This window comes from Merops nubicus, unplaced genomic scaffold (genome assembly GCF_000691845.1).
Source record: "Merops nubicus isolate BGI_N331 unplaced genomic scaffold, ASM69184v1 scaffold11283, whole genome shotgun sequence".
Taxonomy (NCBI): Eukaryota; Metazoa; Chordata; class Aves; order Coraciiformes; family Meropidae; genus Merops; species Merops nubicus.
The window spans coordinates 12,005-33,175 of NW_008598272.1; the positions used below are offsets into that span (position 1 = coordinate 12,005).

Genomic DNA, 21,171 nt, shown 5'->3' on the forward strand with positions numbered 1-21,171 from the left:
CCAGCATCGACATCTTCCACGCCCTCCCTCTTGCTTGCTCCCTCTCTCTCAGATGATGCAGAGTGCCAGCAAGTCCCTCAATGGTGTCATATCTGTCCTTTTTATTCATTGCAGGGTTTATTTTTAGCCTGAAACAACTGCTTCCTAAAAATGGAGTTCCTAATGACACGGGAGCTGGACACAGCTATGTAAGGTATCCAGGGCTTGGCCTGACAGCTTCTCCTGTCTGTCTCTTTGTTGTGAGCCCGGGACAGCAACGTTTGCTGCTCCCCACCAGCCTTGCAGCGTTTGGTCTGGTCACTAGGAAGGCAGCAGAAAAGAGAAACTTGCTTTGAACTTCACCTGGAGCCTTTGGTCTCCCTCTTTTCCAAAATTAAGAAGGAGAGGGATGTTTACCTGCCCTCTGCTGCACTCCAAGGGCTCCCTTATGAAGGTGACTTTCTGGATTCTTGCAGGTTTTTACCTGCTTTTCTGCTGCAAAGCAGAAGAGGGGCTAAATTTCCCCACTTACGATGGGAAAGACCGAGTGATCAACCTGAATGAGAAGAACTACAAGCAGGCCTTGAAGAAGTATGACATGCTCTGCCTGCTCTTCCATGAGCCTGTGGGCTCTGACAAGGTCTCCCAGAAGCAGTTCCAGATGACAGAGATGGTCCTGGAGGTAAGCACCACGGCACATCTCAGTCGGGGTCAGTACCACAGCACCGTTTGGAAAGTCAAAGGGTCTTGGGCGGGGAGGGGAGCTGAGCACCCTAAAGTTTAGATTTGTTCACCTGGATGTGAATTAGCCCCTGCGTTCTGTGAAGCTGGGGGAAAAGCCTCTTCTGGGCTCTTCTGAGTTGTCTTATGGTAAATGATCTTTCTGGATTGTGTGTTAGAAATCCAGGCAATAGCGAGTAACGTTGCAAATCTCAGCAAAGTGAACTCAGCTCAGCTGAGCTTTACCAAATCTCAACACAAACCTGAGTCCTTAGCTTGAAATTTTGAAATCCCTTCTCATTCTGTGCAAGCCAGTATCCCTCTTGTAAGGCTTCAACCAAGAAGCCTTACCAAACTGTGTTGCAAATGGGAGATGGTAGCTCCCCATCTCAAAAGCTCCCCATTGGTGCAGCATTAAATCCCTTTTTGCTTTTTTTCTGACACTTGGTTGCCTGCTTGGAATCAATCTGTAGTTGTTTGTTAGTGCAACTACTCATTGCCATACTGGGAAAAAAACGTCGTTAATTCTTTGACTATGAAAGAAGTGAAATTCATGAAAGAATGACTAATTAATCCTCAGTAAAATAAATCTGGATAAAAATTATGAAGTAGATTCATAGAATTCTTTCTTTTAATCTAGGGAACTATACAGCTGCAAGCCTGGATTGTGGGGTTCTTGTTTCCTACCAAGAGGGATTACTTATAAGCCCCTAACTATAAGACACATTTGGAAAAAATAGTGAGAATTGCCAAAGAAACACATGAGTTTTATTATCAGATTCAGAGAGAAAATGCATTGCACCCCTAGGAGCATTGCAAATATGAATTAGAAAATACATTTGCTGAGGGCTAGGACCTGAAAAAGTCGAATGTCAAGTTCTTGCTCCTCAGAAAACCTGACAACAAGAAAGATTCCAAAATTAACCAGATTTCATTCACTTGTCAGGAAACAGTTACCTGCTCCAGGTGAGCAATAAAACAAGACGTAACAAAGAAAAGAAAAACTCGTGCTGAAACTCCAGTTGAAATGGTTGTTTGTGGTTGGTAGTAAAATTGCATTGTTATTTAATAGGATAGCTATTTCGTTCTCATTAGATGGCAAGGGGCTGATAAATATGTATTTATAGAAATCTGACAGAAGCAGGTATTTGTTGGGTGGTATCAGTTTTAGTCCCTATGGCACCAATACCCATGTTAACAATCAGCCACATCAAGGGTGGGATGGCTACAACACAATCTGGCTTAAAGCTTTTACTTTGCAGAGTTTGATTCAGCAGTGAGTACATTAGCTTAGGACTCTGGTGATTTGGTTTCTAATTGCCTCTCTGCCGTGGACTTCTTATGTGACCTTGGGCAAGAGATTGAAGATTAGATCTGCAGCAGACTTCATATAATTGTAGTGCTCCAGTCCACTAACACTCAGCTACTGGCAAACTGTGCCACACAGCTAATGCCCCTTGTGGCTTTGACCTCAAACTTTCCCAAGCAGCTGCAATGCTGATTCAGTGAGTGTCTCAAAGTTTCACAGTCCCACCCCCCTTCCCCGGGACTGGGAACTGAAGCAGCAGCATTCTGTCACCTGAGGGAATCAGATAGGGAGAGGATCTCAGAAGGCAACAGAGAAGATAGGATGTGTCTTATCCTGCACAGGGCACAGCCCAGCAAGGTGCTAGCGATCCCAGTTTCTGTACTAAGCCAAGCATGGGAGCACTGGTGAAAAGAGCAGGCAAGCCAGGTTGTAATCTGCTCCCTCTTCTGACTGGTTTCACTCCCTCACCTCAAACCATAATGTGGTGTGCCATGGATGCACAATCTCCCCTATCAGAGCTCATCCAGCTGTGGGACTTCACTGCATGTTCACTAGGAGAGGGAAAGAAGTGTCTGCAGTGGCTCTGTGGCTGAGGTGTGGAGCTGTTCACCAGGGAGATGACCTCTCTGGAGGCAGTCAGCAGCTGAATCCAGCTCTCCTGTAATTTGAGCAAGTAGAGTAGTGAGCTGCTGGGTAGGCACAGGAGAAGGGACAGGGCCTCTCCTTCCAGCCAAACCTGGGAAAAGTTCACTCAGGAAGGATTTATGTATCTAATTTCAGGAGAGGGTTCAGGGCTCTGAGTTCTGAAGGTCCTTTATGCCTGAAATAAGGTATCTAAGAGGCAAACACTCCAGCCCTTAGCATTCCCTGCAGGCCAGTTTGGGGGATCCCAGCAAAGAGTACTGCCTGTGGTAAGATGCCTTTCTGGAACATCTCATGTTCTTCCATATTATTGTGCTGAGAATTTACCTACTGATTTACAACAAGATATGTTGCTTCCACAGCCTGGGAAACGTCATGTCGTTAGCCTTCCATCAATAAAATGGCACTGGTGTCCATCATTTGGAATAATATGGAGATTTTATCCAAAACACAGGCAGGTGTGGAGCTGAGCAAAGATCTGAGCTGCGTGGTTAAGGGTTGTTTTATCCTACTGCTCATGAACATGATTGTGTATGCACATGGGAGGGAATGGGCTTAATGGATGTTAAGTCCAGAAAAAAAACAAATAGTCCACACACACAAAAAAAAAAACTTTCTGTTTTCCCACATGTACCTTACAGGAAATGTATAATTCCAAAGACCTGAAGAAATATATTAGACATGATAAAAAGACCAAGAGAGATGCAATGCCTGGATTCCTGCAAATTTGCTAGGAGAAACTCCCAGATGTGCCCAGCTAGTAGATGGTATGGCATGTTGCTGAAGCAAGTGAAAATCCCAGCAGTGGCAAACAGTTCCTTCTTGACTCCAGATTCAGCCACCAGCTTAGGCTTCAGCATGGAAAAAATCCACAGCTACAAAGCACCCAAACAGGGCAAGATGGGTGTAGACAAACACTCCTCCTAGAAATATATTGTTCCTTGATCACAAGCATGGTTTCCTTGAAATATGTAGCTCGTGGTCAGCAACAAGGTCTGACTGGGACTTCTCCCATGAGTGAGGAGCCCATGACTCATTCCCTTTCCTGGGTGCTCTGGTGTCTAACAGGGGTGGAGCTCATGTGGTGACATTTCCTTCTTTCAGAGCAGTTCGGGCTCTTCCCTTTCAAGTTCTTGTTCTTCACAAATCTTCTAATAACTTTATTATACTGAGATCCCTGCCTCTGGAAAACTTGGCTGAAAAGGGCCAACAGCTAGAAAAACTATTAGGGGAGACAGCTGACAGAGAGACCTGGAGGGAGAGAAAGAATACAATCACATGAATCTCCTATCATTAGGAAAACAATCTGAAAACCTGGCAACACATGAGTAAAGTTAAGCACATACTTAAGGACTTTACCTAACCACAACTACAGACAGCACACTGAGGAGAAAGTTACATGATAGGAAAAATTTCCTTCCTAGGACAAAAGCCCAGCATGCAGGACTGGCTGACACTGCCAAAGCACCTTGGCTATCACCAGGAAAGGGATGTCATCATTAGGCTGATATTACAGTGGGACAGCACACAGGGTCTTCAGCCCTCCTCAGCCAGGTGTGCTTGGGACTGTGACCAGATTCCCTGCAGCCCAGGGTTTCCTTCCAGTTTAGAAATGGAATGAAGTTGAAGCCCATCATGAAGCATCCATTACAGCTCCTGCCACCTAGACTGCTGAGTGCTACTTGGTGATACTTGACAGGGTCTGGGGACAACCAAGCCCCCCTGGGAGCAACAGCAGCTTCTTTGGACCATTCTTTGTGCATGACAACAGGTCCAAGGATGGCAGTGGCAGCCCCTAAGGTCAAAGTGGGAAAGATGGGATCTGTTGGGTTAGTCTGTCAGGAAAACAGCCAAAGCAATGACTGGAGATGCAGCTACCTACTGCATTCTGGCTAGTGTGGAAAAGAGTTGGGAAAGGTGACAACCCAGGGCAGAGGCAGCAGAAGCACAAGTGGTTTCACTGCTCAGGTTCAAGGGCTCTCCTCCATTTGCCTTTCTCCAATGACTCCACTTTGCACCACTGAGTACTGAAAAGCACCTGTAGCTCAAGTGAGGAAAAGCCTCTGTACAGGGCAATGCAGAGGTTGAATCAGGCAGTCCTGGAGCTAACAGTAGCTATTCTTACTCGGTGTCAAAGTTTGTAAAAGCCCTGCATGCCCCACAAGGTGAGCACAGTGGTGAAACAGGGGACACAGCCAGGCACAAAGCGTCACAGTAGTTATTTAACAGGCAAGTATGAAAAGAAGCTACTTGTCCTAAAAGGTCTCAGCTTTTATGAAGAAGGGCCAAAAGAGGAAAAGACCAAAACAGTGAAGCTGAGAAATATCTATTCTGCTTTTTTTCTTTATAGCTCCCCTACCATATTTCACTCTGTCTCATACCAGCTCTTCTCAGACCTTCTTCCCTCTCATCTCTGAATCTCCTAAATATTGGGATAGTTTTTATTTCCAGTGGGCCTGCACTTGTCTCTAGGAACCATGTAGCAAGAGTAATGAGCACTGGGGGCTTTCCTTCCACACTTGAGAAGCTCTCTCCGGCAACCGAGGCTCTCACTACCACAGCAGGCTGCCTGCAACGCAGACCATTGACTCCATGACCCTCTCCCCTGCTGAAACTTGCTCAGTCCTAGCTCCCCTGTCATTCTTCCCTTGTTGTCTGTGTGCATGTGTAATATCCTTTAAAAAAGGGTTGTCAAGCCCAGATATTTTAAGCCCTTCAATGCAACATTGCCCCTGAGCTGAAAATTAATGGACAACCGCCCTAACTCAAACCTGTCTGATTAGAGGTAAGAGAAGAGGGATGTGATACTTCCCTTTGCAGCTGAGGTCTAGGATCAGCCTGGCCTCTAATAAATAAATGGCAGGACAAAGTGAAACTCCTTAATATATTTGGCCAATTCTGTAACACAAGTGAACATTTCCCCTGTGAACCTGGGAATAGAAACCCATGAGATTACATTGCACGAGATCCTCCCGGTGCCCAACTACAGCCAGCAGTGGTGTGAGAAGGAAAGATGGATTTTGAATCCAGTACAAGGTGAGGTTTAGCCTGGGTGTGAGGTCTACCTCCCAGTTCACTTGAGAGCAAGGATTTATTTTCAAGTGTTGAAACTACTACTGCTTCCAGCTCAGGATGGAAAAACTGGTGCAAGATCAGATGGTTTTGGGGTAGTTCCACTCACATGGTCTTGAAATGTCTTTAGAGCAGATGTTCACATGAGAGTTCAAAGCCATGTAATAGCAAAAAGTCCATTACTGCTTCTGACACAAGACAGAAAAAGGATTTGTAAGTTTAGGCCTGTATAATTTATCCCAGAACTTCATAGGACCCAGGAGATGAGATCCTAGTTTATCCCATCTATAGGTAGAGTATAAATTAAATAAATATAAATATACAAAACCAAGCCCTTTCTTTAAGTGCCCTTTTCTGTTTGTTTTCACAGACTCAGATTTCAGTCTTTTTTTTTAAAAAATGGGCAGGCTCATGAGACAGTGCCTCAACACGATTTCCTGGGCTGGGTAGACATACAAGACGTGTTCACTGAGTGTCACAGAAACTGTCAGGTCTGTGTGTCCTACAGAACAAGTCCCCAAGGTGAGAGACAAGGCACACCTGGCTAGAGAGGTACGTGCAGCAGCCTACTGTGCAAGTGCCTTGTACATACCTGCAATAAAAGAGGTGGTTTGGTCTCCATGCCTATGAAAGCAGTGGCTTCTGCTATGGATAAGTTAATGCAAAAATGAGGTAGGAAGGGAAAGGAAAGGAAAAAGTGTGCACTGATTTGTTTGCCCTTTGAGACCATCTAAGTAGGTCTCACTTCATCCACAGCTAGTAGAGTACTGATTTTTTGGCAGCAGCACCTAGGAGGATTTCACTCACTGACATGCCAGTCCCTAAAAGAAGTTGCAGAGAGCTCCCTGTTTCACAGATGGGCACAGTGACATCCAGGGACAAGTCTGTGGTTTGGTCTTTCTGTATAGTAGTAGCAGAAACAATTTCCAAGGCTGCTTCACCTGTTATTAACCAGTTTCTTTGAATTCCCTCTGTTCCCAGCAATGAGGTTGGGCTGGCTGCATGAGCAGCACCTAGCTTAAAACCCCATGTGCAGTGCCATACTGCTCTCTGAAAGGCACCCTTCTCAGCTGCTGAAGTATGCCTGGAGAGAGGGGTACTGCCAGCAGTTCTCAGAGCAGAGACCAGCTGTGCTCCTAGGACCTAAAGAAAACCAAACTGGTTTCATCCAGAGACCTAACTTTTATGCAGATCTCACCTGGAGACGTGGCAGACCTCTGTGAGCTTGGGTTTGCTTGCTGACACCATGCAAGGCCAAGTCTGCTTAGGCTTTGCAGGCTTTCTTGGCTCTGAAGCAAGGAGCTCTTCTCACTGTCCAGCTGTTGCAGGCAACCTCTGTAGATGCCACGCAAGACCTTAAGCTGCACAGAGATTTATTCAGTGTCACTCCTCCCTTCAGAAATGTAGCTGAGGAAAAGCATTGAAAAGTCCATTCTCTTAGGTCTTGGACATCCGGCCACACTAGTCAGCTTCCCCAAAACGTGCCAGCAAGGGGTCCCAGGGCCTCCCTACCAGGCTGATTCCCATGAGGCAGGGAACCATTCTTGCATAATGAGGTGGTTTTGTCCTGTTCTGAGTGCAGGGCCTCAAAAGGACCAGTTTGAGCTCACACCTACTCAATGGACTTGTGTGGTGTTTATAGATATCATTTCATGTTCTCCACCCCAGACCTTGACATTTCTCAGGAGTCTGCCCACGGGCTGGGGCAGCTGTTGCTCTGTGAAGCAGACCTGGGTATGGTGGACCATGCTGTGCTTGCTCACCATGACCTTACTCCAGAGCTTAGTCTGCCACTGCCCTTCATCTAAAACCACGTTAATCAAAGCCTGTGACTGCCCTTCCTTCATGCCTGAGCTTCATTTGTGGGGAGAATGGAAAGGGGGTACGATAATTCTCTTTAAACACCCAAGAGAGAGAAGAACTATTTAAGTACAAACCCTAAGGACAAATGGGCTATGAATAAACCAAGTCTGAAAACTAGGAAGTCCCTAATCACCAGAGGAGGAAGACATCAAGGGGAGAACAGCCCAATGAGTTTTAAATGGACATTGACCATGTTGTGACAGAGACTGAATGACATGGCCCTGGATTTGATGACCAAACATGTCCTTCTGCAGCCTCTGTCCCTAATTAACAGGCACCCAGGCAAGGAATCCATGGCCTGTGACAAAAAGTGACTTAGCAAGGTCCAAACTCTCAATTTCTTTTTCCTTTGCACATTGGGATTTACCTACATACGTGAGATAAAACCTTGCCTGAGGAAATAGAGCAAGCAGTGATGGTGAAGAACTCTGTTCCCGAGGGGCCGCAGAGCAGGCGCTGGCTCCTCCCCTCCCCGGTACCCCGGGACGGCCAGTGCTCCCTCCTGGGTGTGCTGAGGGAGCTCATTCTTGCCTGCTCCCTGGCACAGCTTTGGCAAGGGCCAGCTGCTGCACATGATATGTCCTTTTTCCAGGAACCCTCTCTGGCCCTGGCAGGAGGTGGAACGCTGTTAGCTAGAAGAGCTTTGACACCTTCAAACCTGCGCAGAGGGGGCTGTGTATTTTTAAAGTTTTCCTCAGTTCTTATTTCCCTCTGTTCATTCCGTGGGTAAAAGGCCTTTCTTGTCTCAAGGACCTCTCCACTCCTCCAGACCCCCTCCCCACCCTTTCTGATCCTTCCCACACTGCTCCTGCCTCCCACCTGCTGCATCCTGGACCTTCTGGTGTTTCAGAGGCACTGGTTCACTCCCACTCAGTGAGAAACTCAAGAAATCTGGCTTGTTCCTGGGAGCTGGAGGCGTATCAATGACATGGGCGATGGTCTGCAGAGATGAAGAGGCTGAATATCAAGCATGCTTCCCTCCTCCAGCACCTACTAAAAGAAGCCAGCTTATGCCTGCACAGGCTTTATGTTATATCCACCCTTTGGTTTCATAACAGCCTCTCTGATGCCAGAAACACAAGAAGGCAGTGATGGCCTCATTTTATCAAGGACAGCCCCCAGACAATACCTCTGGTCTCTGTTTTGTGCAGGAGAGCTTTGCAGGGTGTCCCTGGGCACCATCCCAGTCCCCACCACCTGGCTCAGCAGATGCAGGCACCCATGCTCAAGGCTGCCTGCCTGAGTTGGCAAAACACCCATGACACAGCACCAGGGAGCACTGGCCAGGAGCACTGGCAGGTGGCCCCTGCACCTGGGGCTGCTTGGTGGCACAGGCGCTGGCCTTGGTCAGCTCCTGGCTGAGGGGGCTGCACTTTGGCTTACAGCTCGCTAAAATTAGGGATGCCTGGTGCAGATAAAAATACAGCCCTAAATATGCCAGCCCTTTAAGGGGGCAGCCAAAGAGCACGTCTGACTGGCCTGAGTGGCTGCACAGCAACGAAAGCCTCGGGGCACATTTCTTGGAGCCTTACCTGTGCAAGTGACCTTTGGTTGTTCCATATTTGGGGACTTGCCTTCTAGTCAGAGGAGCAACAACCCCCTGAGAGGGCAGGTTGAGTAGTAAACAGCCTCTCCAGGCAGCTCAGGTGGTGGAAAAGGGCAGGGAGGTGGGACCAACATGCTCTTCCCAGGTCCCCACTGCCAGCAGGGTGGCTTCTCTAGTGGCCTGCTCAGCAGGCTTCTGCCCCTTCTTTTTGATCACCATGGCACTTCAGGACCCCTAATTCACCAGCCTGAATTATGCAAGAACATGCAATGTTACTAGTGGGGTGTGCAAGGGTATACTAGAGAAGACAGTACAGCATTAGGAAGGGGAGCTAACCTTCTCTGCTCTCCAACAAATTGCTCACCAGCTCAGACAACAGAGAAGCCAATTGTAGTGTGAAGACTTGAGTCCTGCATAAGGATTCAAAGCTTTTGGAGAAATACCCAAGACTTTTTCCACCTTCTCCTGCTGTTTCTGAAAATAAACCCTACATTTTTGGGGATATAAAATAACCATTGTCACATCCAACCAGGTTCTGAGCATGAAGATAAACTGCAGCTTTAAAGAGAGTAGGAGACAAAGAAGTGGAGGGACAAATCACCTCCTGTTGCTCTCCTTGCATTGCTTGAGTTTTGCTCTTCCACCACTGCCAATTAGGGAAGCAGAAAGCTCCCCATGCTTAAGAGAAGCTTACTCATGATGGCTCTCACAGAGACCCAAATATCCCCAGCGCCCTGCCTCTCAGCCTGGGCAGCTGGGGAAGATGAGCCTTCCTGTCTGTGGGAGCTCCAGGCAGGTGCTAGAGAAGTGGGAAGAAAATGCAGGCCAGAAATCCATAACGTCACTCCACAATGAAAACTGACCATGCCGAGACACCCAGCCCACCCCTCCACTGCCATTTGTACCCTTCTCTGCTGGATTTTGTCTGCCATTTAGCAGCAAAACTAACATCAAATGCGAGGTTTGGCACAGTCAGTGGTGTCTGCAACTGGAATAGGAGCATGGACACACAGTGGTGGCACTTCTGCTGCTCTATAACCTCGGATTTCAGAATGGTTAAGTCTCTCAGAAGCTTCCCAGCATCACACCTATGTTCAGATAGGTATAGTGGGTGTGAAGCTGAGATGTTCTGGCAGGGAGTTGTTTCTTTCCATCCCCATTATTCATATTGCCTGTAAATGTTCATAACATTCAAGAAGAGGTGGTGCTTGCTTACGTGGTGGTACTCAGGCTTCACTGTGAGCTGGCATCTCTCACACATCGCTGAGGACCCTGCACTCCATCACACCCAAATTCAAACATGACTATTACTTGAGGGAAGTGGGAGAAAGCAGGAGTGCTCCCAGACTCACAGCTCCTTTTCCCAAGGCTGCACAGGACGCAGCTTGCGATCCTGTGGCTAGAAAGTGTGTGTTGCAAAGGCTTCATGAACATGAGAAGAAGGCTGCAAAATGTGCATAGGATACGAGTTTACAAGACACAGGATCTTTGCTCACGCTCTCAGCCAGCTCTGCCTGCCTAAGGCTCCTGCTAGACCTCGTGGACTGCATGACCAGTTAGGTGCAGTTCTCCCAGGGCACTTTCTCCTCTCCATCTCCCCATGCAGCTGTTGAAGCTGAATTCCTTCCTATAGAGGCTGACACAAAGGCAAGGGCTCTGGCTGGCCAAGACTTCAAGCGATCTGAATTTAAAGGGAGGAGGAGGAGGGGCTGTGTTCTTACATTACAGCTGCCTCTGTCTCAAGGTCCTGAGCCAAGAGGATTGTCAAGATTAGAAACATTATCTGCATTCAAATCCCACTAGCATTATGGAATCAGAAAATACTGTAAGGGGATATATAAATGCTTGATACTGTAATGAGCAGGGGGCAACTAGCCAAGCTGCTGTGCCTCTGGCATATTCTGTATTTTGCTGCCTTATGGGGTTCAAATATAGGTGTGGGAATATGCCCTCACCTAAGCAGTGGCCAGACTCACCTGCTGCAGTGGAAAGCAGAGAAAGCAAAGGCAGGAGCAATGTCCGTCCCCTTGCACTTGAAAAAGCCACCACAGGTACTGCCAGCCTGCAAAGGTCTTCTGCCTCCAGATACTGCCACAGTGGAAAGAGCTCCTGAGAGCTTCATGTGGCGTAAGGATTTCCCTGGTGCAAGACCTCAGTGCTCTATGGATGGGCACAGGTTCTACCACTCACCTCATTATCTCATTAGCTTGAAAGTCCCAGTGAAGGAGCTGGGCTTAGCTAAGGGCTGCTCCCTTAGCTCCATCCCCAAAGGTACATGCTGTACACACACATTCTTCTATATACACACACTGCTGTACATCTTCTCTTGAGTTGAGCCTCCTCAGAAGAACATCTCCAAACACGGATACCCATACCATACACCTCCAAGAGACAGCCCTGCTGGACACAGTCACTCCAGCCGTGCCACACCAGCAGGCACACCTCCAGCAGCACTGTGACCTTTTTTGCCTCCCCAGCCCTACTAAAGTGCACACTCCCACAGTCTCACACAAAGAGGCTTTCATCCCATCACCCACGTCTTCCTGAGACACGTGCCCTTTCCCAGCAAGCGCCCACACTCACAGCTACAGAGCTGCACCCACACTCCTCCCGAGGGCTGCCCTGCATACACTGCACACTGACATCCATTGCTCCTCTCCCACAAACACCCCTGCTCACGTCCAGCCACTTCTCTGTAGCAGCTGTTGCAGTTTTTCTACACATTTCTGAGCTTCTTCAAACACCTCCAAGAAACCCTTACGTCTCCTGTGTTCAGGGGTCAAGAACGATTGGATTTAAACTGAGTTGGGCACATGGCTAACAAAGCTGCAAGTAAGTAGCTAGATCAGGTGTGAACTGAACAGAACACAGCTGAACAGTCTTCTCCCCTGGGGCTTTCTGTGTGCGGCCTCTGGTCACAGTGCATTGACTCTAAGAAACTTGCTGGTCTATAAAACTGGCAGTAAGTGGGGACATGCTGGCAACATCCCTGAAAGTTGATGATCTTACAGACTCCATGTCTCTGTCCAGTAAAGGCAGACCCCCAGGGAACTGAAAACAGCTTCTCTCATCGCTGTTTGCCTGCAGGTGTCTGGAGACCTCACAGAGGTGTCCATCTCTCCCTGCATTACTTGGTACCAGCTGCTCTCAGGTGCCTGAGCGAGGAGATGGGATGCCAGCCTGGTCAGACCAGTGCTCAGAGGCCTTATCAATGGATGTGCAAACACAGAGCAGTGCTCTGCCCTATTGAGCCAGTGTTCATTGTAAGCATAAGCCTTGAACGTGCAGTCTCACCTTGATTTCAAAGCACTGGCAGAGGGCAAGGAAAGAGCAGCGAGACCACCTCTTTCCTGCAAAACCCAAGCACCCCTTTTGTGGTTTTTCCCCTGAACACCAGAGGCCAGGCAGCCACAAGGGGATCAGGGCTGCAGTAATGCTGTGGTGGTTGGTAGAAAGCGTGTCCCTCTGGAGGGCTTCAGGACAGGGCTGAGGATGCATGTTTGGATGAAGGGAGATGGGGACAACAACGTTCCCCATTGCTCCCCTTTGCCCAGGCAAGGTCCCTGAGCCCTGTTTGCTGGGGTGGCCACTGTCACTGTGGCTTTCAAGGGTGGGCTGGGTGCTGCCAGCATGGGGAGTTGGCTGCCCCCACGATGCCCTGGTGTGCAGGTGAGGGAGCTGCCCTGGGGCTTTTGCTCCCCGATGCCTTTAATCACCGCTGGCTCTTGCAGTGGCTGGGCACAGGCGGAGGCTATTTATAGCAGGGAGCCAAGGGGCCACATGGCCATGGGGGCAGAGCTACCGGGTGACATTCAAACTGGCTTTGAGGCTGAGGGAGGGTGCCAAAATTTGTCCTGGGGGAGGGTGTTCCTCATAAATCAGCCCACCATCTCTCTGGCCGCAGCTTTTCTTCTGCCCCCTTCCAGCCTCCCGCCACTGAGCACAGGCAGCTGTGCCCTAATAGGGACATTCATGTCCCAGAGGCCCCCAACTCCTCATCCCCATCATCCCCCACCATCCGGCAGGGTTGGGAGGGGTGACAGCAAGAAGACCATCCGCATCAAAGGCATTTGTGGATTGGAAGGGAGGAGGAGGAGGAGGAGGGGGCTCTCACAGCTGCTTGGTGGTCTCAGAGCATCATTACCGGCTTGTAGGGTCTCTGGTGTGCTTGTGGTGGGGCTAAGTCAGTCATCTGGTGTAAGTGGGCTCAAGTCTCAGGGTCACCACATCTCTATGGAACCCATCTGGAATTCACAGGGTCTCACCCAGGGTCGCTCCCATCATGGGGCACTTGCAGAGCGTCTCTCCTTTCCTCACATATCTATTTTCACAAGACAGGCAGGAATTTGATATCTTCAAGAGGCCCCTTCATCAAAAATGGTTAGAACGAGGGGCAGTGGTTTTGAGAAGCTGTAAGGAGGCAAATCAAGTTTGGCTGGGATTAGGATTATTTAGGAAAAAGGGGGAGCAGGAACTGGGATGTGACTGAAGCCTGGACTGGAGACATGACAGGAGAAGGAGCCACTTTTGCAAAGCCAGAAGTTTCTCAGCTTTATTTTGCTGGGAGCCTGCCTTGGCCACCCCATCACATGTGTGAAGGAAACATGATGCTGCAGTGCCTTGAGTCCCCTCCAGTCTGCAGCCACTGCTGCCTGAAACCAAGCACTTCCAGGGTTAAAATGTCCATGGTGTGCACATGTCACCTTCCCCCTAGGAGGCCACCGAGGCACAATGGAGGAGACAGTTTTTGGTTTATTTCCATGGCACTGGTCCTTCTCCCAGCTATGCCCACTGCTTTCATGTCCTTGATTTAGTCAGGAGTGCTCTCCTGATGCCTGAGTGTCAAACAGCAGTTGACAGCACATGGTATCACCAGCAAACTCAGTACTGTGGCACAGTGGGAAGGAACCCAAGCCGTGTGACCTCTGGGCAGCATTATCTCAGCAAGGAGGCAGCATGTGATGCATCCCAAACACTGGTGCTGTTCGAAAGCAGAATATGGGCCATGCTAGCAGGGCACGATGCCTTCTAGCTACACTGTGAGGTAAATGCCATTAACATTGGGCTCTCTGGTTTCTCCAACAGCTGGCAGCTCAGGTCCTGGAGCCCAAAAGCATCGGCTTTGGGATGGTGGACTCCAAGAAGGATGCCAAACTTGCTAAAAAGTTAGGTGAGTCCATGTCTGATATCTGTGGAATAGCTTGGAAAAAGAGTGGTGTCATGCTCAACAGCCAGCCCCATAGACCAAGGCCAAATCCTTGTCACCAGGATGGGAAGGTGGTGGTGGCAATTGCACACTGACCACCTGCTCACCCCAACATAGGCAGGATCAAGTCTGGGTGGAGTGGAGGGGGCAGGGAGACAAAGGATGAGAAGGACAAGCCAAGACCCTCCTAGCAAAAAGCTTCCTGGAAGAGAGGGGAAAAGCCAAAACAAAACCAAAACATTGAAAAAGAAAACCAAATCATGCCATAACAATGACAGGGTAGAAGTGTCTGACACAGCAGCACAGAATCAAAACCTGCAGGGAAATCACATAGGTCCCCAAATGTCACCAGCCCCATGGCAGGATGACTCCTGACCTCTCATGGGAGAGCCACAGCCTTGCAATGGTTTTCAGCCCTTCTGAGTTGCTCCCTAGAGCAGAAGAGGAAACCTGCAAAAATGTCCTGGTTTGGGGCAGAACAGAGCTGGTTCTGTTCAATGATTTTACTTTTCAGCTAAAGCCCTTCTAATTAACTGCACTTTCTGAAGTTAGCAGCACATTTTCACAGACTGTCTGCTTCTAGCAGTGATAACATTCCATGTTTAGTTACTGCCAGGGATTGGTGTGCAGACCAAGGTCACTGCTAAAGCTTGTGTACCACACAGAGGGGGGCAGAAAATAAAGCCACACCTGCAGGGAGGAGTGGACAAAATAAGTGACCCTAAAATTTACCAGTGGGGTATTGTTCTATCCCAAACCAGGACACAAAGTGAAAGGTTGCTGCATTGCCCACCCCTGGAAATGTCTGTCTTCCAGGGGCTGGAAATCCCTTTGTATTTTAGCCCACAAAGCAACATGGAAATGCTGTGGCACAGAAATACAACAGCACAGGAATTTAAGACTAGGCTTAAGGTCAGAAACTGTTTAAGCATACTGGACTGTATAACAGACTAGTTTTCTTTTCTAAATTAGTCTCTATGTGCTGGTGGAAGCTACACTAAAGCTGAGTTTTTGCCTCTCCAAGAAGGAACAAGCTACCAACCACTCTGGCCCATGATACCCTGCCAGCATGCAGCTCAATGTTGCTGATTTTGGAGCCTTCACTGAGATGCTGTGGCACTCAATCCTCAGTCCAGTGTTATAACCATTCAAATCTGCCAGCTTGCCCTCTGCAGCATCTCTACCATAGGTTCCTAAACCTTTGGAAAGCCTCAAAGAGTTTCAATCCTGCTTTGCCTTTCAGATCACTGTTTGTGTTCTCATAGTTCAGCCTTCTTTGGGCAGAGAGCACAACCTGCCTCAAAATCCACTTTCTATCTAGTGACAAGCTGTTAAAACTTGGGGTGTCAGTCAGAGCCCAGTGCTATTTACTGCAAGAGAGATAGCCAAGCTAAAACAAGCTCCTGGTACAGGATTTTTCCAGCTGAGGCCAAACTATGACCTGAACAAAAAATTCAGCATTTGGGAAGAAGCTAGCACAAGTTCTGGCTGAGGTCTGTCCCTCATGTCATGAAACATCAATCAGGAGATTGCTCAGGTTCTTACTAACTGGAGTAACTCAACAAATTGGCAAATGTGTTTTCCCAGGAAGCATTGCTAGAATAACAAGCAAGATACTCTGTAGTAAAAATGCTTTTAGTGAGGTGTTGACCGTGTTATGTTTTCTGTCTTCTCCTTTCAGGCTTGATTGAAGAGGGAAGTCTCTATGTCTTTAAGGAGGAGAGGTTGATTGAATTTGATGGGGAACTGGCCACGGATGTCTTGGTGGAATTCCTCTTGGATGTAAGCACAGATAAGCTCTGAGCTAGATAAGCCTCACAGAGAAGAACTTGCAGATACCCACTTTGCTAAAACACATGGGTTTATCTTTATTTGAAATGCCATCCCTGTTTGCTACATACTGGTAGAGATTACATTTGCCAGCTTCCCAAATACTTGTCTGACCATCAGTTCCCAGAAAACCTGGTGCCTTTATATGTCAGCAACCACTATATCTGAAACATTCTGCTCTCTGTCCTTTTCATGGAGTATTTGATTGGAAGCAAGCAACAATTCCACACAACTTACTGCTAGTCACCCACCTCAGTTAGCAAGCTGGTGTGCAAACACCTGGCCATTTGCAAAAACTTGTAAAAAACAAAACCCAAACAACAGTCTGAGAAGTAGCATTCTCATAGAGCACCTAAAAAGAGCTCAGTTAACTCAAAAAAGTACATGCTGCAAACTACTTGCCCATTTCTATACACAAGTGCACAAAAAACGTGGTGTACTCCTGCCTCTTCAATGAGCTTAACTGAATTGCCCTACCATGAGTTGGAGAAGATCAAGGTCCTAGGACTTAGTGCCCTTGAGTCATTTTGTGCATGGGCACAACTGTGCACTCACTTCTGTGCCTGTGTGCACAAGGGATGCTGAATCCCTCGTCAGCGTGTTGCACTTCTCCTTCTTGTGCTGGTAAGGGAGGTAAGGTGAGGAGTGGAGCTGGTAGGGTTTGTTCCCAGGGTGGTAGGTTGCCTAAATGGTCACCTGCAATGCAGGAGTGCTGGTGAGGTGAGGCATGGCCAGGGAAGGGAAACAGCTCCCTAGGACCTCAGCTATCCTACATCAATGTCTGTGGCTGCATGCATCAGGTACTGTGGCCAAAACATGTGGCAAGTGGCTTCAGAGCCAGTAAAGGGCATCTGCCCTACCAAGGAAAGCTACAGGTAGGGCTGTGACCATGGAAGTGGTGGAAACCCTGGGTCCCATGGCTCAGGCCACTATGGCAAAAGGGAGCTGCATGTGCTGCTGTGGGCACGGCAGAGGCACAGCCTCGTGCCAGAGTGTTACTTGCAAGGGGTGCAGCATGAAGCACTTTGTGAGGTTTTACTTGCTGTGCTTTGTGGTGTGCCACTGAAAAAATCATGTTCTGTGAACAAAGGAAGAGAGCAAGGATTTCTGCTTGGCTGCTTTCCACTCAAGAGGGAAAATACCCAGCAAAGCAGAGAAATAAAACCCAATACATCTGTGGTGCCTCGGCAGCCTGATCTCCTGGTGAAACAAACCCAGAGGTTCTCTGCTCCTTTGCAGACTGTACTGTGGCCTGCCTGCATTTTCCCTTTTCTTTTTTTTTCCCCCTAGTGAAACTAGACCTGATTTACACCAGTATTGCTGGGCAAAATAATCAGACTGAATCTTTTCACCAATAGCAGCTGGTTCAAAAACAGATATCAAGTTTGGATCAATAACAGGCTGAAGTGGCAGATAGGTTTTCCAGGTTCCTCATCAACACTGTGACATGCCTGGGGCCAAAGCATGGGCTTAACTCATTCTGCATAAAAGGATCAGTCAGGAAAATTCACATCTAGACTTTCCACTGCTCCAAAACACTGGCCACACTCTAGCATGTTGACTTTAATATTATCTGAAAGCAAATTCTTTGCAATTACCTGCTCCAGGTAATGACACTTGAAAACAAATATATCCATGGTTTACAGAACCCACAGTTCCCATACTGCGTATCCCTCATCACGGCAGGTCCCTCAGCGTCTATTTGGGTTACCCAGACCTCTCTCAGCTTCCCTCTTGATGATTCAACCTACACAGTGAATCTACTAACAGCTCCCTCTGAGGGTGACCTGCATCTCTGAGTGCCTGACATCAAGGCAGAGAGCACTAAGTAGGATTTCCAGCAGCAGAGAAATTGGGTGACCGCTTTCTCCCCACTGAAGCTGTAGTGACACCCTCTGCCAGGCATAGGTTGGTGCTGTGAATCATTATGTTACCAAATGCATTTATCATGGCAGCTGCTAGAAGACCCTGTGGAGATCATAAACAGCAAGCTGGAGCTTCAGGCCTTTGACCAAATTGATGATGAAATCAAACTCATCGGCTACTTCAAAGGAGAAGACTCTGAACGTAAGATGAATGTGTTCCTCCCAGGGCTGGAAGCCTGGCTCAGGGGCTGGGCATCTGTTCTTCTGCATGCACGTTAAGGGTGTTAGGGGTACATGCAGGCTGTGAGAGTGCCAAGGTTGCTGGGAGATAAGCTGGGGTTGAAGGCAAGTTTCTGCTGTTGCTATGCATGAAGCCACTCCTACACCAACAGGAATGACCCTTCTGCAAGGAGCCTGATGCCAAAAGAGGGGAGCAATAATCCAGGGGCTCCTGAAGTAAAGTGAGTCTACCTCACCCAAAGCCAGCTGAGGTTACAGTTACACTGAGTGAGCATCTAGACAGAGCAAAGCTTACACCCTCACCCCCCTTAGGAGCACTGAGCCCAAAAGGTCAAAGAAAGAGGGAGGGAGGCAAAATGAAAGAGTGGGACAGACATTAAATACTAACTTGGTAAACATACAGCAGCAGTCAGCAGGACACCTTAGGGCAGAGACACTGACCTGTTCTTCCTCGCAGAACCCCAAAACTAAGGAGAGGCTGGTCCCTTGCCTTGAGGGATGTGCAGCTTGGGGACCATTCCAGGCAAAACCACCAGCTTTCACAAGGCTTGAGAAACTCTCACCCGAGACCCTCCCCAGCAAGCCCCAGCTCTTTCCTCTGCCAGCACTCCCCCTGCTCTCTGGGCAGTGCTGGCAGTGTGCACCCCACCCTCACAAAGCTCACCTTTAGCAAAAAGACAGGTATTTTTACCTCAATGAGCAATGTGTCATCATATTTGCTGCACTGCAACAGCCAATCCACCTCTCCTTTCAGCTTTCTCACCTACTCAGAACGGGCTGCAGGGCAGCTGGGGCAGGGCTGCACCCCTAACACTGCTCAGTAATCAGTGTTTTGAAGAAAGGTAGGAAATACCTATTGTGAAGTGCTCCTACCAGGCTGAGAGCATCCTTCCTGACACCAGCAGCAGTAAAAATGTACCTCGTTCCTTCCCGCTCCTCCTGCAGCAGGAGGGCCATGCCTAATTACGCTTGGTGACTGTTTAGGGAATGGCAGCAATCACCAATTAATGCTGGAGCAAGTATTTCCCAGGCTGAATTTCTGCTTGTGCAAGAGGGCAGCTGCAAACACCCTTATCAACAGGCTGGAGTTTTAACTCCTGGACCTGCTGCTGACTTCAGGACTGGTTAAGCATTGGCTTATATTATGGGATTTGTAGTGTTGCTGAACACTGAGGGGCTGCACAACGTGTATCCTCTTCACATGAAACGGTCCTTGTTTGTAAACCCTGGAAGGGTGGAAGAAACACAGTGCCATCACTTGATATATTTGGCAATAATTTATATTTGTTCTTCCCTGGTGCTGATCAGAGTGTGGTCAGCTGTCTGTGAAATCTTTTTTTTATTCCCCTTTTCTCCCTCCAGATTACAAGGCATTTGAAGAAGCTGCTGAACACTTCCAGCCGTACGTCAAGTTCTTTGCCACCTTTGACAAAGGGGTAAGCATCTATGGACCTCCATGGGAGCTCACAAACTCTGCCACCTGTGTTCCAGGAGCTCAGGATGTTCCCATATTTAACACCTGGCTCCAGCTTCTCGTTTTCAGTGTTCCTGTAATTTGTGGTATTGGTGTCCACATTTGGATTTGGCCCTGTAGCAAGATAAAAGGCCATTTCTGCCGTGTGGAGGCAGGTCCTGATCCAAGTTTGGAAACCAACCCTATTAGGTTTGCAGGACCTTGACTCTGGCCTTGCTCTGCCCCAGTGCTTGAGTAGGCAAAGAGGTACTGGAGGCTCACTCATCTCTGACCATCTGTACTGCAACAGGTTGCTAAGAAGCTAGGTCTGAAGATGAACGAGGTGGACTTCTATGAGCCGTTTATGGAGGAGCCTGTTCACATCCCTGACAAGCCTTACACAGAAGAGGAGCTGGTTGAGTTTGTGAAGGAACACAAAAGGTATGCAGTGTACAGACACTCCTGGCCATGGGAAGTGCATAAAGGTATCTGTCATCTCAGGCATGTCCCTCTAGGGCAGCCCCCCCCGAAAAAAATAGTGTGACAAACACCTTTTGGCCACCCTGACCCAGTTTTTAGGTTTTTGTGTGCTCTTTTCCTCCTCCAAGAGGTGCAAACATTTGTGCCACAATCAGAGCATGATTCTTCCTGGTTAGTCCTCCCTCAAAGAGCAGGGAGTCTTGCAGGCAGTGGAGAGCAGAAACCTTGCCCTACTTAGTAGCCTGTGCTTTTAATTTAGGTCTGTACAGGAGATTATCTTCTCCAAGGCCTCTCAAGCCAAATCCAAATTCCATCCAGTCCCCTTCTTCTCCAAAACAGCTTCACTAGTGGGTATATCCCTATCCTGATGTCAGCTATGTCTGTAGGCACCTCTAAGCTCAGAGGAACCATGATGTACTGAGAAGCTCCTGCTGACTGCAGGCACAGAGAGGAAGCCACTGCTGTTATGGCTGTGTTGGGCCTCATACCTATGAGGTGCTGCATTTTTACACCCTTAAAAAGTATAGCACAGGATAGTCACACAGGCTATCTGCTGCTCCTGCAACTGTATTTCTCAGCAGACACTAAATGGGCCATAAAAGAGAACAAGAAAGCAGGAACATTGATAGGAGGGACCCCAGCTTGGGCTGAGCTGGCAGTTTGTGTGCACGTACAAAGGGTTTAGAGACAGGAGATCATCTCTGGAATCTGTGAGTCACAAGACTTGGAAACAGATCTTTGCTTTTTCTGAAATATGAAGTGGTGCTCTATCTCCTACGTACCCACAGGTCACTTTGCTGACCTCCTGGACTTCCTGACCTCAATTCTTCCCATTTTTCTTTTCCCCAGCTCTTTCTGTCAAACAGCAGTATCAGGAGGCTGATGAAACAGAGTCAGCTAAATGCTCGCCTAACAAGGCAAGCTCTCCACCAGCACAACATTGCAGTGAAAACCCCTCAAGTCTTA

General features: G+C 48.3%; 1 protein-coding gene across 1 annotated transcript in view; it reads left to right on the forward strand.

Annotated features, from left to right (window-relative positions):
- Positions 1-232: 232 nt before the first annotated feature.
- LOC103769761 (calsequestrin-2) overlaps positions 233-21,171 on the forward strand; it is a 31,916-nt gene continuing 10,977 nt past the window's right edge. The window contains exons 1-6 of the mRNA XM_008936995.1: positions 233-661; positions 14,217-14,301; positions 16,019-16,119; positions 18,123-18,234; positions 19,635-19,708; positions 20,036-20,166. Coding sequence (XP_008935243.1) covers positions 389-661; positions 14,217-14,301; positions 16,019-16,119; positions 18,123-18,234; positions 19,635-19,708; positions 20,036-20,166 — 776 coding nt within the window. The 5' untranslated portion in view covers positions 233-388. The remainder of the gene's footprint in view (positions 662-14,216; positions 14,302-16,018; positions 16,120-18,122; positions 18,235-19,634; positions 19,709-20,035; positions 20,167-21,171) is intronic.